A 16,746-nucleotide genomic window follows, 5' to 3' on the forward strand; every position below is an offset into this window, starting at 1 on the left:
TCATGTTTAAATCATTTAACTTTTAAGGCCAAATAATAAGAACCATTGGTGTATGGTAAGCATATTCCAATATATATACTTGTGTGTGTGGTTCAGCAATCAGCATCCCCCATCTACATGTAGATGAAACATTTCTCTCACTTTCTTGTTTTCAGTTGGCCAAGCCTCTGTTCCTAATTGATTTTCAGACTAAGCCAGGCCAATGACAACTTCATATATGGATGAAAAATGATTGCTCAATACATAATTATTTCAATGCTTTGCAAACGATTTAAAAAAAAAAAAAAAAACAAACAAACAAACCTATGAAAACTATTTGTAAACTTTTGAATTCACTCAGAAAACAGGTATTGTCATAAAATCGCATTTACTGGCTCTTCAAACCAGAAGTGTAACATGGTTACAAGTAGAATTAGGGCTTCATTTTCAAGAAAAGATAAAAATTATAGATATTTAGATTCTCCAAAACATAAGCTAAGCCAAACAACTATAAGATATTACATTAAAAACAACAATCTACCTGCTATCACCAATGAAATCAGTAGACACCACACCATCTTCAGTGTAACCCAAAATGCCTTAAGCTTGCCCTCGGACTCATCCCTGAGCATTGACAGATTGAAAAAGATATTGAATAGAACATATATATATATATATATATATATATATTTGCATCATGAAGTATGATAAGAAAGCATTCCCTATATGCTTCAATAACCAACAGAAAATAACAGTTGAAAAGTCCAAGGGTAAAAGATTGATACTCCAAAACTCGATAGCATTTTTGGTCTCCTGCTAGGTTGCCTTCTTCAAAAGCCCATTCTAGTCGATTTGCCATTAAGTTTCAGAAGAACTTTTCCAACAGCCTATTCGACCACAAAATAATACTCATCAATTAGTCAGGCTGCTAAATATGGTATACTCTTCTAAAAATGAATGCCAATTCTAGTAGATATTTATGCACAACAACATTTACAGCAAGCAACATTGTAAATAAGATGTAATTAACTACCTACGCAGATCCCGTGCTGCTAGGAGTAATGTTGAAGGAAGCAGCTCTTCTACCCCCCAGTCCTTTCCTTAAGGGGCCATCCATAGTCTTCCGTGTGAAATGGCTTGCTCTCAATATACAAGAGAGAAGTATAGCTAGAAGTGGGGAAGAGATCTAGCAATACAAGAAAATTCAAAAAGCTAGAATCTGAGGGAGCGGCCCAAAGAAAGAGTTTTAAAGAATAAGGCCTTTAATGCCACTAAGGTCCTCTCATGTTCCTTAAAGCTACAATTGATTCTTTTTTCCCTCCATATACACCACATAAGGCAAGGCGGAATAATCGTTCAGACTGCATCAAATTAGGACCTACCCCATGGCGCTCTCCAACAAGCAAAGAGGTCTACCACCCTTCTAGGCATAACCCAGGCCAATCCTACACTGCTGAAGAATGTATTCTGTTAGTTTTAATTATTGGCTAAATGTTCGGTGATCAAAATGGATTCAAAGTGTGCCAAATCTCTATGACGTCTGGATGGGACTCATAGCCGTCCGGACGGGATTTCTCCCGAGAACCTCGTCTACAAGTCCGTCTGAACACGCCGCACCAAAAGAACGGAGAAAGTGATGTTGCCCTAGAGCCCGTCCGGGCGAGCCCATTTACTGTCTGGACGGCCCGTAGTCTGCTAGGTTTAATTTAAATGTAATTGAGTCCTAATTAGACTAGGCTAGGTTTAATTTGAATGTAATTGAGTCCTAATTAGACTAGGGGTCTTGGTATTATATATATAGATCTCTACAGATTTGTAGGATACGAATTTTGACCGCCAGAGAGTTCGTGTGAGGCTGTGCTTGAGTGATTATTTTGTTGTGAGCCAAATTGATTCCTCTTAGAGGATTTTTGTTAGTTTTGATTGTGTGCTTAATTGAAGTCTATCGGAAGGGTTCGATAAAGGAGAATCACGTTGAAAAAGATTATGAGCGAGGAGACAAGTTGGAGGCTTGTCGATCTTACAGAGCCAAGGTCTTGCAAATGGTTGTAAGTGTTCCTAATGTCTGTAATCTCTGTTCCTAATGTCTGTAATCTCTGAATAATCTTTTGATAGTGATTTCCTGAGTTTGGCTGTTCCGGAAAGGTTTTATTTTTAGAGCATTTTCTAAAAGGTTTCCTCTTCGTCACCAAAATCTTTGTGTTTGATTTTACTTGTTTTTTGTGATTGTTTGCTTTGATTTAAATATCTGTTAATTCCGCATAAAATCGTGATATTTATCTGTTTAGAGTTTTTCATATTCCAAAGTACACATACGAACTCATAGTCGAGCAGAAGATCGTCTATTGACTCTCCACTCTTTTTACACATGCAATACCACTCAACTACAATGATATGTTGTGTCCTTAGATCGTTCACAGTGAGAATCTTTCCTAAGGCGGCCAACCAAGCAAAGAAAGCAACTTTCAAGAGAGCCTTATTCTGCCAAATACTCATTCAAGGGAAAGAAGTGTTGTCTTGGGGAACAAGAACATTATAGTAAGATCTACAATCAAACAACCCTCTCCTTAAAGGTATCCAACAGTGTTTGTCCTCCGCTCCCAGTCTTACTCTAATGGAATACAACAAAATGTAGAGAGAGGTAACGAGATGGATCTCCCAATCATGAGCTGCTCTGTGGAAGATAAAATTCCACTGATAGGAGGCACTAGAAAGCTCCAACCACCTAGTTTATAACTTATTTTGACTGGGAAGTGGCCAAAATGTACACTAGATTGTGGACAAACCTGTGCTCCGGTAAAAATAATCAGTACATCTGCAGTTAAAATAATTAAAGCATGACTTCAGTGTGGGAGCGCCCTGCCACCCTCCCTCCAAGGCAGATTAGGGCACCTAGGTCTGAACAATATGAAAACGAACCACAAATTTTGTTGTCAATTCCTTCAGAAAACTGAATACGAGAAGCTAAGAACAACGACAATGGACAAAAGCAAAAAGAAAAGCAATAGCAATAATAATGAAATGGATTACCTTAACTTCTGAGAAGAGGACAAAAACTATGTACATCAAATCCCTGCGAGGATCAACAAGATCAGGTGAACCATAAACAGAAGACCCAAACAAAAACTTTAATTTCCAAAAATTTTACAGAACATTATGTCTAATTTCAAGAAATCATACCAACATTATCGACAACCAAGCATCAAAACTTCAAATATCAATGGAATCTAATTTATAATTTTACACTAATACAGGGCACAAAAGATAACGTCAAAGGGAGGAAGCAGGGGACCATAGGTGAAAAAGAAGAAAGAAGAAAGAAGGAATGAAGTTGAAAACAAGAAAACGGAAAAAGGAAGCAATAAGCAAGAAAAAGCACAAATTCCTTGTGCATTTCAACATAAAAACTTAGGTTATATATCTCTATCCTTAAGAATATCCTAATTTATGCTTTGCAACAATCTCACAAAAAACCCTGAAATTAACACAAGGCAGAAGTACATATAAGGTATAAACAAGAACCCAACTCCTCCCTAAAGCCCACCCATTCTCACCAATTCTGTGACGGCCGTTTAGAAGCCTCTTGTAAGGGCCATGAGGCATGAGTTTAAAGTGGAAACATGATAATCACTTAGCTCTGTTGTGCACATAATGAGGAGGCTATTCAACAAATCTCCTAATTTTGTTATCCAAGAAAAAGTATCAATGACAAGGAGCTCTCTTAATCTCATGCAAGTAAAGGCTCTAAAAGGAGAAGAAAAGCGCTATCAATATGGATGATACCAGAGAAAAACGACACCGATCAACAAAGATTGCAAGAATACACTAAGTCACAAGGACCCTTCAGTTTCTCATGAGCTTCCTTCATGGTCTTTCCATCTTTCTCCTTCCTCCAAAGTGTCTCAACACCTCCATTTGCTTTGCATTTAAAAATTTGCATCACCTCCATTTTCCCACCAACAAAACGGAAAATTTATTCTTCTCAGCAACTAAATACACACAGTCCAATGCTTCCAAAGCAGCATCTTTTTTCTCTTTTTCAAAAAAGAAAAAGAAAAGTTGATTGCTAGAATCAATAGAAACACAGTTCCGCCGGTTGAGGGAATTACTTATAAAAAAAAAAAACGACTTTCTCCTCATCCAAACTAAACTTAACCGTTATCAGAGACAGGGAGGAAGACAGAGAGACGATATTATTCCACACGCTCATTTTCCCTCACTTTCTATTCAGCCAAACACGAAATCATCATTATACAAGAAACAGAGAGAGAGAGAGAGAGAGAGAGTTGTCAGACATGGTGGCAATGGCCTTGAAAGCCTGATTAAGCGAAGGGTCAGCTGGCGATTGCCCAAAGACAATACCCCCTCAAGATCTAACGGTTGAAAATAACCAAAAAAAAAAAAGACGCAGTCTAGTGAAGTGAGAAATATGAATTCTTGATAAATCAAAAATCGGAGAGAGGAAGAGTCATTGTGGAGTTGGGGGCTTACGGAGAAGAAGGCTCAGATACAGGAGGAGTGGCAGATCGGAGCGGAGATGAATAAAGGACAAAATGGTCATTTAAGGTTTCAATACAAAAATCACGATTACATGAGAATTGACACGTGTACTTTGTATGGTTAGAACTTAGAAAGATCATCCAAAGAGAGATCTTGAGTGAAAACTCGGTCTGCCGAGAGAAACGACGTCGTGTACTCTGATGTATAAGAACCCAGACCTCACCGTCTTCTCTTCAGAAAGCTTCGAGAGATAGAGAAAGTTTCTCTTTATTTCTCTTGGGGCCACGACTGCATCAGATCTGCTTCTTCTGCTTATTTCTCTTGAGCAGAGCCACTGCATCAGATCTGCTTCTTCCGGAAATGGGTACGACTGCTAAGTCTAGAAACTCTCTTGCTTTCTTCTTCAATCATTATTGTCATTTAAGGGTTTCTTTCCATGCTCTCAATTTTCATTATTGTCGTAGCTTTAGTGCTACTTCTCCTAACACTATCAATAGTGGTAGAGATATTGTGGAAAGCCCCAATCAGTTCTTGAAATCTGTGAGAGATCGATGCAGATCTCGAAGCTTTAGGAATCTTGATGATGCCTTAGGCGTGTTTGATAGAATGCTTCACATGCGCCCTTTGCCTTCCATCTTGGATTTTAATCAATTGTTGACTGCAATTGCAAGAATGAAGCATCACGCAACCGTGATTTCTCTTATTAAAGAAGTTGAACTGCTAGGAATTGCTCCCAATGATTATACTCCTGCCATTTTGATTAATTGCTTCTGCCATTTAAACCGGGTGGATTTTGGCTTCTCTATCTTAGCAAGGATATTGAAACTTGGTTTTGAACCAGACTCTATAATTCTTACTACTCTTGTCAAAGGGCTCTGTATTCGGGGTAAAATTGTTGAAGCTGTGAAGTTGGTGAACAAAATGGAAAAGATGGGCTACAAACCTGATACAGTTACCTACGGAACAATAATGAATTATTTGTGTAAAATAGGCAAGACCAGTGAAGCTATTGGGTTGTTTAGAAAGATGGAAAAAAGAAATCTTGAACTTGATGTGGTGTTGTATAATACAATCATTGATAGTTTGTGTAAAGATCGATTGGTCACTAAAGCTCTGACATTTTTCTTTGAAATGACAAGTAAAGGAATTCAGCCAGACATCTTCACTTACAGTTCTTTAATTCAGGTCCTATGCAATTTCGGTTGGTGGAAAGAGACAACTAAATTATGGAATGAGATGGTGGAAAGGAAAATCATTCCTGATCTGCATACATTCAGCATATTGGTGGACACGTTTGGTAAAGAGGGGAAGTTGAAAGAAGCAAATGAAGTTTTTGGTGTGATGATTCGGAGAGGCATAGAGCCTGATACAATTACGTACAATTCCTTGATTGACGGTTACTGTTTGCAAAATAAAATGGATGAGGCTGTCAAAGTATTTAATACGATGGTTCGAAAGGGTTGTTCGCCTTGTATTGTTAGCTATAACATATTGATCCATGGATATTGTAAAAATAGAAGAGTTGATGAGGCAATGATTCTTGTCCGTGAAATGTCTATGAAGGGAATTTTTCCCGATGTTGTCACTTACAGCAATCTTATCGGAGGGTGTTGCCGAGTTGGGAGAGTCAAGACTGCGTTAGAGCTACTCCATGAGATGCAAGTTTGTGGCCAACATCCAGATCTCCAAACTTGTGCTATTTTGTTAGATGGGTTGTGTAAGAATCTACACTTTTCTGAGGCAATGACATTGTTTCAAGAGATGGAAGAAAAAAAGGTGCACCTAGATATTGTGATTTACAGCATTTTGATTAACGGTATGTGTAATGCTGGGAAACTTATGACTGCAAAAGAACTCTTTAATAGTCTTCCTACCAAAGGTTTGCAACCTGATGTTTGGACTTGCAATGTAATGATCAAAGGGCTTTGCAAAGAGGGACTATTAAATGAAGCAAGGGAGTTTTTTGAGAAAATGGAAGAGAACGGTTGTTCACCTAACCATTTCACATATAACACAATCATCCTAGGCTTCTTGCAACATAATGAGACATCATGGGTAGTGAAATATCTCAAAATGATGGTTGAGAAGGGTTTCTCAGCAAATGCGACCACTGCAACCATTTTGATCGACTTGTTGTTTACTAATCAAGCAGATAAAACTTTGCAAGACTTTTTTCAGAGGTCTGTGTGAAAGCTTTCTACTTCTTTAATGTGTATCACTTTTATGATATAATGCAGTGAATACTTTATGCATATTTATAGCTGAGATTGTTTATGCTTTTTGGGGTCATATGGACAGTGGAGTTGGAAACTAATAGGTATGATATTTTATCTGCCTGAGGTAATATCGGTTGACTCTTGGTTATCACTTATTTTTGTTGTTTCTATGAATATTTGAGTCCTATCATGATGTTCATGGTAATGAAGTCACTTGCAGGCTCTTTGTTTCAAATAGCTAACTTGTCGCATAACAACTTGATGATAACCACACAATCAAATTTATTTATTTTATTTTATTTTATTTTTTTATTATTTTATTTTTTTAACTTTAATATTGATCCATTAATGGATATTGGTCTTTGTCTTTTTTTTCAAAATTCCTTAGGTCCCGTTTGGTTTGCGGAATAGGCCCTTGAATGGAATAGCTATTCCTGTGGAATAGCTATTCCTTTGTTTGATAAGGGTCTATTCATAGGAATGATTATTCCATGGGAATAGCTAATCTCTTCCTCAAAGGAATAACTATTCCTCTAAAGAATGAGAAGAATAGCTATTCCTTTCCAGTGGGAATAAGGACTCCGTTTAATTTGCCACAAAAGCCCTTAGTGCCTCTTGACTCTCATCGTTCCCATCGACCTCTTCGTCAAGAACCATGACTGCTTGAAGAAGAAGAGCTTGAAGATCGTCTTCCTCCAACTGCAACTCGTCCATCTTCCAACTTTGTGTCTCTCTCTCCATCTCTTCTATCTCTCATCTCTCGCCCCCTCTCTGTTTCTGGTTTCGTTTTTTTGTGTGTGCTGTGTTTGTGGTTCCGTCATGTCTTCTTCAAACTGCAATCCATCTTCCAGCCAGGTATTTCTCTCCATCTCTGTTTTTCTGATAAGGGTTTCTGTACGGTTTGTTTTGGAAGAAGATAGGGTTTCATTTGATGTGTTTTGTGATTTGGTACTTATTTCTTTGTGGGTCTGATAAGGGTTTCTGTACGGTTTGTTTTGGAAGAAGATAGGGTTTCATTTGATGTGTTTTGTGATTTGGTACTTATTTCTTTGTGGGTCTTATATTGACATGTATTGTGATTTAGATTCGTTATTTCGGTCTCTGTTTCATATTGATTTCGGGTGATTTTGGTCGATGTAGCTAAAATCAATTTGGGTATTTGTTTCGGTGATTGAAGGGTTGATTAGGTGTTCTTGTTTAGTTGTAGTTGATTAATTGATTGCAAATCTTGGGGTTTGATTTTGGAGGTTTTGTGGTTGAATTGAAATGTTCTGGGCTGTCAAACCAATTGGGTTTCGAGAGGGAGTTTTGATTTGGTGATTTTTGGGGGATGGCCGAACTTGGGTCTTGATTGGGTGTTTGTGTTTGTAGTTCATCTTAGGCTTATGATTTGTTATTCTGGTTGGTTTTAAGGGTTTAATTAGATGGGTGCTTTGATATGGAATTGACCTAAAATGTGTAGGATCTTATGCTTCCTAAAAGCAAAATAATTAACAATAAACACATAATTTTGTAAATCTAAACCTGTAAATCTGAAGACCTTTTAACAGATCAAAGAGTAAAAATCTCATGAACCATCCTAATCTTAACCATTAGTGTAAATGGATCTCATGTAAATTATCATCATGCATCTTATCTCAATTTCCAGAAGCCCAATGTAGATGCCTAACTCAAAATCTGCAAACCAAAAAAGGCCATGAATAGATTTCATTTCATCCAATAGCCAAAACTCAAATAAACTGAACATAATGGCTGAGTTGCAGATGTGCTGATAATATAATCTTTCCTAAGTACGATTGCTCATTTACTTGTTGCATTCTATCACAATAACCCATTAAAGCCAATCTCTGTTTTCTCATCCTACTTTGCTGGAGTAATCCTAGAGAATGGAGGTATCATATCAAATACATTCTAATTGCATTAGCTGATCACTATTTCTTTCCAATTGCATAAAGTCACAGAAAATTTTAAATGCTGACATTGACAAAACAGAGAGCACCAACAGTTATGGTCCAACATAGGGAGTAGTAACAGTGATATGGTCCGTAGCTTTAATGAGTCATAAAGTGTTAGATATTAAATCCCCGCATGCTGTTAGAGCAATAACTTCTTGTTAGATACTTATTCTAGTGCTCCTTTTCTTCTGTTATGTTTCTTGCTGGCCTGGTTTTGTAATCCTTCTATGCGTTGGTTGTTTTCTTATACCTTATAATATAGACATGTGTTGTTTGTTTACGGCTATGGCGCAATTAAGTTTGACTACAAGGAACATGATAAAGAAGAGGAATTTGACTTCAGTGTTGATGTTTTGGGTGGATATGTTGTCAGTTGTTGTTACTTTTTTTTGAATTGTTATGTGTTTTGGTAGAGCACCATATTTGAAAGAAATCTTTGAGAGATACATACTTTATTGATTTTTATTCAGTGCAATGGGATCTTTACCGTTTAATATATGAGGATGATGAAACTTGCCATAACTATTTAAGAATGGATAGAAATGCATTCAGCAATTTATGTAATATGCTTGAAGCAAGAGGTGGATCAAAAGCCACAAAACACATGTTAGTGGATAAGCAAGTTGCAATGTTTTTATGAGGATAACTTTTATAAGGAGGTGGTTTACACCATCTCATTTCTGCCCACCAATGAGCATTTGACAACTAGGATTATTACACCAACTAAAATAAGATGCAGAACACCTGATTAAAAACTCTCTCAAAATTACAAAAATCCCTCATTTTTCCCTCTCCCTCCCTCTCTCTCTCTCTCTCTCTCTCCAGCGGCGCTCTCCTTCAGACCCTTACTCCCTTTCTCTCTCTCTGATCTCTCCCTCTCCTCCATCTCTCTCTTTGACAACAACAGAGGTCTTGCTGTTGAAGACGCCCAAGTCCAATACGCCAGAGTCCAGCCTAGATTTTTTCGGAGAAGATGTCGGAGCCCAGCCTGATGCCCGAGAAGACGCCGGAGACCAACCCTACGCTGGGAGCCCAACCCAGACCTCTCCGGTGCAACGGGGATTTCGTGATTTGTGTTGTGTGGTGTGGTATTTTTTGTGAGGTTGTAATACACAAGATACTTTTTGTGGGGTTGTAATATGGTTGTATGTGGTTCATTGGTTCATATGCAGATTTTGATGATGGTCAGTACAATATGAAAGTTCATGATAACTCAGAAATTTTGAGTTAATTCCCAGCAATTGTTCACTTTGGTATTGTTGAACTGGTCCAAGTTTTGGCCAAAAATGTTGTAGCATTGATGGTTGGTAGCGAATCTACAAGATCAACCAAAAAATTTGAGAACAATCATAGCTTCAATGTCTCTTTTGTCCACTAAAGAATTTGAAACTAAAACCAGATCCAATAAAGAACGAATTTATGCACTGAAATTGATGGCAGCTTCAATGGCATTGATGGTTGTGGTTCCTTTGTTTTTTTATTGGCAGGTGAGAAGGAAAATTTTACACAAATTTTGCTAGCCAGTTCTCTTTACAAAAACAAAAATTTTGCCTTGACCAAGTTAGATGTTTTTTCTTCGCCGCCAGCGAGGAGAGAGAGAGATGGAGCACCAAAGAGAGGAACCGGTGTCGGGCTAGAGAGAGAGAGAGAGAGAGATGGAGCACCGGAGAGGTCTAGTCTCTGGCATCAGGCTGGGTTGGACTCCGGTGCCTTCAATCGGAAGCTCTGGGCTAGGCTTCGGCAAGATCATTGCTACTGCCGGAGAGAGAGAGACAGAGGAGACGGAGAAGTGGGGGAGAAAAATGATGGGTTTGGGAAAAAAAAATGATTTTTTTTATTTGGATGATGTGAGAAAGGATTTTAATCTAGTGTTTTGCATCTTAATTGATTGTGTGTGATTTTCCTAGTTGTCAAATGCTCATTGGTGGGCAAAAAGGAGGTCACCACCTCCTTATAGAAGTTATCCTCTGTTTTTATATATCTTAGCTCATCACGTCAAGAATAGAATCATAAAACGTCAATTTAGGCATTTAGGAGAGACAATTAGTAGGCATTTCAGAAGCGTATTAAATGCGGTTATACGATTACACATGGAGTTTCTTAAGGAACTGGAGCCAGTTTCCAAAAACTCTACAAATGAGAGATGAGAATGGTTTAAGGTATATTATAATGCGTTTTTTGCTAAGTTTATGTCATTCAACTATGATGTAACATACTTATATTTTTGTTTTTATATATAAAGAATTGTTTAGGTGCATTAAACGAAACACATTTTAGGGTGAGGGTACCTTTAGTCGATAAACCTAGATACCGCAACAGAAAGGGAGAGATCACCACAAATGTTCTACGCGTATGCTCACAAGACATGCATTTTATCTACGTTTTAGCTGGTTGGGAAGGCTCTGCTGCAAATGGTAGAGTGCTTCGAGATGCAATAAATAGGAGAAACGGATTGAAAGTACCACAAGGTAAGGAAAACACATTTGCCAATTTAATTATTTTAATAATCCTTCTTTGTACTAAAGTCATTTTTTTCTTCTTAAAACAAAAATTTAGGTTACTATTATCTTGTTGATGCTGGCTACACAAATTGCAATTGCACCATATAGAGGGAAGCGATACCACCTAAACGACTCGAGAGTTGAATATCAACCAACAACCGCAAAAGAATTCTTTAACATGAAACATTCTTCTGCTAGGAATACCATTGAGATTTTTTGGGCTACTTAAATTGTGTTGGGCTATTTTAAGAAGTCCATCATTTTATCAAATTAAGATACATAATCAAATTATTATAGCATGATGTCTTCTGCATAACTAAGTACGAAGGGTGATGCCTGTGGATCCATTAGAGGAAGAATTGGACCGACAACACCACACACATATTGTAAATAATAATGATCTAATAACGCAAATTGAGGCTTCAGATGAATGGAGTGCATAAAGAGCAACTATGACAAATGAAATGTTTAATTTGTGGAGGGGAACTAGGCGAGACAATTGATCATGTTACGATACATTACTATATGTAACATTTATTTAAATCTTTTTTTGTGTGGATGGCAATTGACTATCTTTTTTTACGTGATTAATTGAAATTGTGATATGATGATTATGTGCTTTTTATTTATTTCTTTTTATTAATAATTTTGTAACATAAATGAAGGGGAAAAAAAAAGCCCATATACTTGACAAAAAAAAAAAAAAAAATTATATATATACAATATAGTTGTTTATGTTTCAAAAATAAACAAAAAATAAAAGTCCTTAATAAAAATAAATTATATTTCTATTATAATGGTATTTTAGGAAATTTGATTACAATATGATTCAATTCACTATCCTATTAGATTGTACCAAACAAAGGAATAGAAATGGCTATTACATTCTACACTCTATTCCAGTGTTTCAACCAAACTAAGGAATATGAATAGTTATTACATTCTACACTCTTCTATTTCCAGGAATACCTATTCATTTTTCTGATGAAATAGTCATTCCACGAACCAAACGAGCACTTAGTTATTTGTTTTTGCAAATCCTTCAAGATTTACTTGACCGTTTAGATTTTTTATTGGCACAAAAGGTCAAACCGTTTAGATTCATTTGTGCTTCATTCTACCCATTTTGCACCTTGACAAATGAAATTAATACATTTCTATTGGTACAATGAATTCAAGGAATAATAAAGTTGTTTCTCATTTGTTTCTTATTTGTTATCATGTATTAGAACGCACCGAGTAAATTTACCCACCTTAAGGTGGGTAAGTTTCAAATGATCTTCTCTATTTTAAGTGACAATAAGAAATTCGTTTTGTCATTCAGATTAGATTTTATAAATCTAATGGGTTATATATTGACACATGATGAATATATTGTCACTGTTATTTAAAAATAATGATTTACAAGAACAAAATAAAATCCAAACCATGAATTAATTCTTTACATTTCACTTAAAATGGGGAGGATCATCATCCATTTTCGATTATTCTCTTTGAATTGAAGAAACTACGTTGAGAGATAGAGAGGAATATTTAATACCCATTTTGTTATGTATCTTATCGGTAATAGAGTCCAAATTTTGTATTGTGTATGAGCAAGACTAGAGATGTGTCTGATATGTTGAAACTGGGCATTATTTAGCTCAACCAAAATTTTGTCCACCACAATAAATACTATATGTATATATTTTTCGAATATTCCATTTGATACATATTAAAAACATATTATAATATTAAAAAATAAAATAAAAAAGCTATTGCACCCTCTTGTCCACGCCAATATGATTAAAAAACATGAACCAATTTAAAAGATTTTGCTTTTATCAAATCTTAAAGACAAACAAAGAGTACCAAGTTTGATTAATCCAAATGAAAGCCGAGAAGTTGAAACGTGTGCTTGATATGGTTGGTAAAAGACCATCCAAAGGGACATTTTTGACAACTTCGGCATGCTGACAGAAACGACGTCGTGTGCTCTGGTGAGAGTTTGTCTTATATCTCTTAGAGCATTCCCAATGGAAGAGCCAAATGTTACTTTTATCTAGAATAGCTCTTTAAATGTTCAAAAAACCTTCCACATTGGATGAGCCAAAAATATATGTAAAATAGATATTTGATTAGAAGAGCTAAAAAAAAAGTTAAATGTAGCAGCACTTTTTAAGGGAGCCATTTTATTTTTTAGTGTTTCTCTCTCCTGCTTTATCTTTTTTCCAAATCTTTTCTCACCTATTTTTTAGAAATATAGCTAATCGGATGTGTAGACACTTAAAAATGGCTTAGCTAAACTAGATAAAAGTGAGTTTTGAAGAGCCATTTTACATAAAAATATGGCTCTTCCATTGGGAATGCTCTGAGGGTTCAGATCCTCTTATTCTTCTTGGCTATGTTTGCCCCCGGCCAAGGCCGGCACTGTAGCTGGAACGGCACTGTTCCAGCTACAGTACCAACTGACACGTGGCAACAAAAATTGACTTTTGCATCTTAATTTTTTTTTTTTAAAGCAAAATATTAAAAAAAAAAAAAAAATGAGGGGAAAGATGGGGTGGTTCCAGCCACCCCATTTTCCATTTTTGGCCAGGAGCCACCCCCTTTGAGCCACCCCCTGGGCCGATCTGGGGGTGGTCGAACCACCCCTGTGGCCAAAGGGGTGGTCCGGCCACCCCCTTGGCCAAAAAAAAAAAGGATCGGGTGCATTTGAGGGTGGCCGGACCACCCCCAAGGGGTGGTTTCGGCCACCCCATACGGCGACCACCCCCTTGGCCACATGGGTGGTACGACCACCCCCAGATCGGCCAGGGGGTGGCTCCAGCCACCCCCTTGGCCAAAAATGGGGTGGTCCGGCCACCCCATTTTGGCCAAGGGGTGGCTGGAACCACCCCATCTTTCCCCTCATATATATATATATATATATTTTGCTTTAAAAAAAAAAAAAATTAAGATGCAAAAGTCAATTTTGCTGTCATGTGTCAGTTGGCACTGGAGCTGGAACAATGCCATTCCAGCTACAGTGCCGGCCTTGGCTGGGGGCAAACATAGCCCTTATGTCTCTTCAAAGTCTAATCTGCTTCTTCCGCTTTTCTTCCACTACATCAGGAAATGGGTATGACTGTTAAGTCTACAAACTCTCTTGCTTTCTTCTTCAATCATTATTCTCATGTAAGGCTTGCTTTCCATGCTCTAAATTTTCATTATTATTGTCGTAGTTTTAGTTCTACCATTAGTGGTAGAGATAATGTGGAAAGCCCCAATCAGTTCTTGAAATCTGTGAGAGATAGATGCAGGTCTCGTAGCTTTAGGAATCTTGATGATGCCTTGGGCGTGTTTGATAGAATGCTTCACATGCACCCTTTGCCTTCCATTGTGGATTTTACTCAATTGCTGATTGCAATTGCGAGAATGAAGCATCACTCAACTGTTATTACTTTGATTAAAGAAATGGAACTGTCAGGAATTGCTCCCATTACTTATATTCTGGGCGTTTTGATTAATTGCTTCTGTCATTTAAACCAGGTCGAGTTCGGTTTCTCTATCTTAGCAAGAATTCTGAAACTTGGTTTTGAACCCGATTGTATAAATCTAACAACTCTTGTCAAGGGGCTCTGTCTACAGGGTAGAATTGTTGAAGCTGTGAAGTTGGTTAACAAAATGGAGAAGATGGGCTACAAACCTGATATAATTACCTACGGAACGATAATGAATGGTTTTTGTAAAATAGGCAAGACCAATGAAGCTATTCAGTTGTTTAGAAAGATGGAAAAAAGAAATCTTGACCTTAATGTAGTGTTGTATAATACAATCATTGATAGTTTATGTAAGGACAGATTGGTAACTGAGACTTTGAATTTTTTCTCTGAAATGACAAGTAAAGGAATTCGGCCAAACATTTTCACTTACAATTCTTTAATTCAGGGTCTATGCAATTTCAGTCGGTGGAAAGAGACAACTAAATTATGGAATGAGATGGTGGAAAGGAAAACCATGCTTGATGTGTGTACATTCAACATATTGGTTGACGCATTTGGTAAAGAGGGGAAGTTGAAAGAAGCAAATCAAGTTTTTGATGTGATGATTTAGAGAGGCGTAGAGCCTGATACAATCACGTACAATTCTTTGATTGATTCTTACTGTTTGCAAAATAGAATGGATAAAGCTGTCAAAGTATTTAATACGATGGTTCGAAAGGGTTGTTCGCCTTCTATTGTTAGCTATAACATATTGATCCATGGATATTTTTAAAATAAAAGAATTGATGAGGCGATGAGTTTCTTACATGAAATGTCCACGAAGGGAGTTTTTCCCGATGTTGTCACTTACAACACTCTTATCGGAGGATTTTGCCGAGTTGGGAGACCTAAGACTGCATTAGAGCTACTCCATAAGATGCAAGTTTGTGGCCAACATCCAGATCTCCAAACTTGTGCTATTTTGTTAGATGGCTTGTGTAAGAATCTACACTTTTCTGAGGCAATGACATTGTTTCAAGAGATGGAAGAAAAAAAGGTACACCTAAATATTGCGATTTACAGCATCTTGATTGATGGTATATGTAATGCTGGGAGACTTACGACGGCAAAAGAACTCTTTAATAGTCTTCCTACCAAAGGTTTGCAACCTGATGTTCGGACTTACAATATAATGGTCAAAGGGCTTTGCAAAGAGGGACTATTAAATGAAGCAAGGGAGGTTCTTGAGAAAATGGAAGAGAACGGTTGTTCACCTGACCATTTCACATATAACACAATCATCCAAGGCTTCTTGCAACATAATGAGACATCATTGGTAGTGAAATATCTCAAAATAATGGTTGACAAGGGTTTATCGGCAAATGCAAACACAACAACCATTTTGATCGACTTGTTGTCTACTAATCAAGCAGATAAAATTTTACAAGACTTTTTTCAGAAGTCTGTATGAGCTTTAAAATTCCTCAACATGCAGGGCAAATTTCATATGTGTTGTAAGTCATTAAGGTGATATTTATTTCCATGTCTTTAGGACTATTGTTGTGTAATCTTTTCTTACAATTAGTCCTAAACTTGTGTTGTAATTAATTAATTTATTTTTTTAGATTTATTTAAACATTTTGTTGATGCAGAGTTATTGTAGAATATTTGTTCATTTGGAGTTTGGGGTTCTTGATGGTTGTGTGCTTATTGGCCCACCAAGTTAAACTTTCAAGTGTCTCATCAGTTAAATTAATTTATCATCTATGTGATAAATACTATGGAGTAATGTTATGAATACTGTGATCAAAGGAATGTATCATGTTTATGATATACTGTTAATGCTTTTTGGGGTCGTATGGACATTGGACTGTGAAACTAATTTGCATTTACGGATAATTATTTAATTTATTTGGTTAGCATTTCAACATGAGGAAGTTGCTGATAATTATTTACATGCTTCTTTGTCTACTGGCTCCGAGAAATTGATCATAGTTGTCCTGTCATGGTTATACTGATCCATTAAGGCCTGTCTTTTATTTCAAAATACTTGAAGCTATTTGGTTTTGCAAATCCTTTGGATACCTGACATTTCCTCCAAGCAGCACAAACTCAAACTCAGTCAATCATTTTTCCTTAATTGCTGTAGACA

General features: G+C 36.9%; 2 protein-coding genes across 3 annotated transcripts; both read left to right on the forward strand.

The window, feature by feature from the left end:
- Positions 1–4,668: 4,668 nt before the first annotated feature.
- Positions 4,669–6,733, forward strand: LOC132190055 (uncharacterized). 2 transcript variants are annotated; one of them, XM_088510491.1, is made up of 2 exons: positions 4,669–4,843; positions 5,665–6,733. In XM_088510491.1, the coding sequence occupies exon 2, from the start codon at positions 5,716–5,718 to the stop codon at positions 6,667–6,669; it is 954 nt and encodes a 317-aa protein (XP_088366617.1). In that variant the 5' UTR covers positions 4,669–4,843; positions 5,665–5,715; the 3' UTR covers positions 6,670–6,733. The 2 variants fall into 2 exon arrangements, with proteins under 2 accessions (XP_088366617.1, XP_059460918.2); XM_059604935.2 differs by having other exon boundaries at positions 4,669–6,733.
- An 8,659-nt stretch (positions 6,734–15,392) lies between these two features.
- LOC132189500 (uncharacterized) lies at positions 15,393–16,065 on the forward strand. Its single transcript, XM_059604243.2, has one exon. The coding sequence runs from the start codon at positions 15,409–15,411 to the stop codon at positions 16,063–16,065; it is 657 nt and encodes a 218-aa protein (XP_059460226.2). The 5' UTR covers positions 15,393–15,408.
- Positions 16,066–16,746: the final 681 nt, after the last annotated feature.

Source organism: Corylus avellana, chromosome 9 (genome assembly GCF_965113065.1).
Source record: "Corylus avellana chromosome 9, dhCorAvel1.hap1.2, whole genome shotgun sequence".
NCBI classification, from domain to species: Eukaryota; Viridiplantae; Streptophyta; class Magnoliopsida; order Fagales; family Betulaceae; genus Corylus; species Corylus avellana.

Coding starts and splice junctions, on each gene's coding strand:
- LOC132189500 (XM_059604243.2), top strand. CDS start 15,409: ATGAGTTTCTTACATGAAATGTCCACGAAGGGAGTTTTTCCCGATGTT.
- LOC132190055 (XM_059604935.2), top strand. CDS start 4,840: ATGGGTACGACTGCTAAGTCTAGAAACTCTCTTGCTTTCTTCTTCAAT.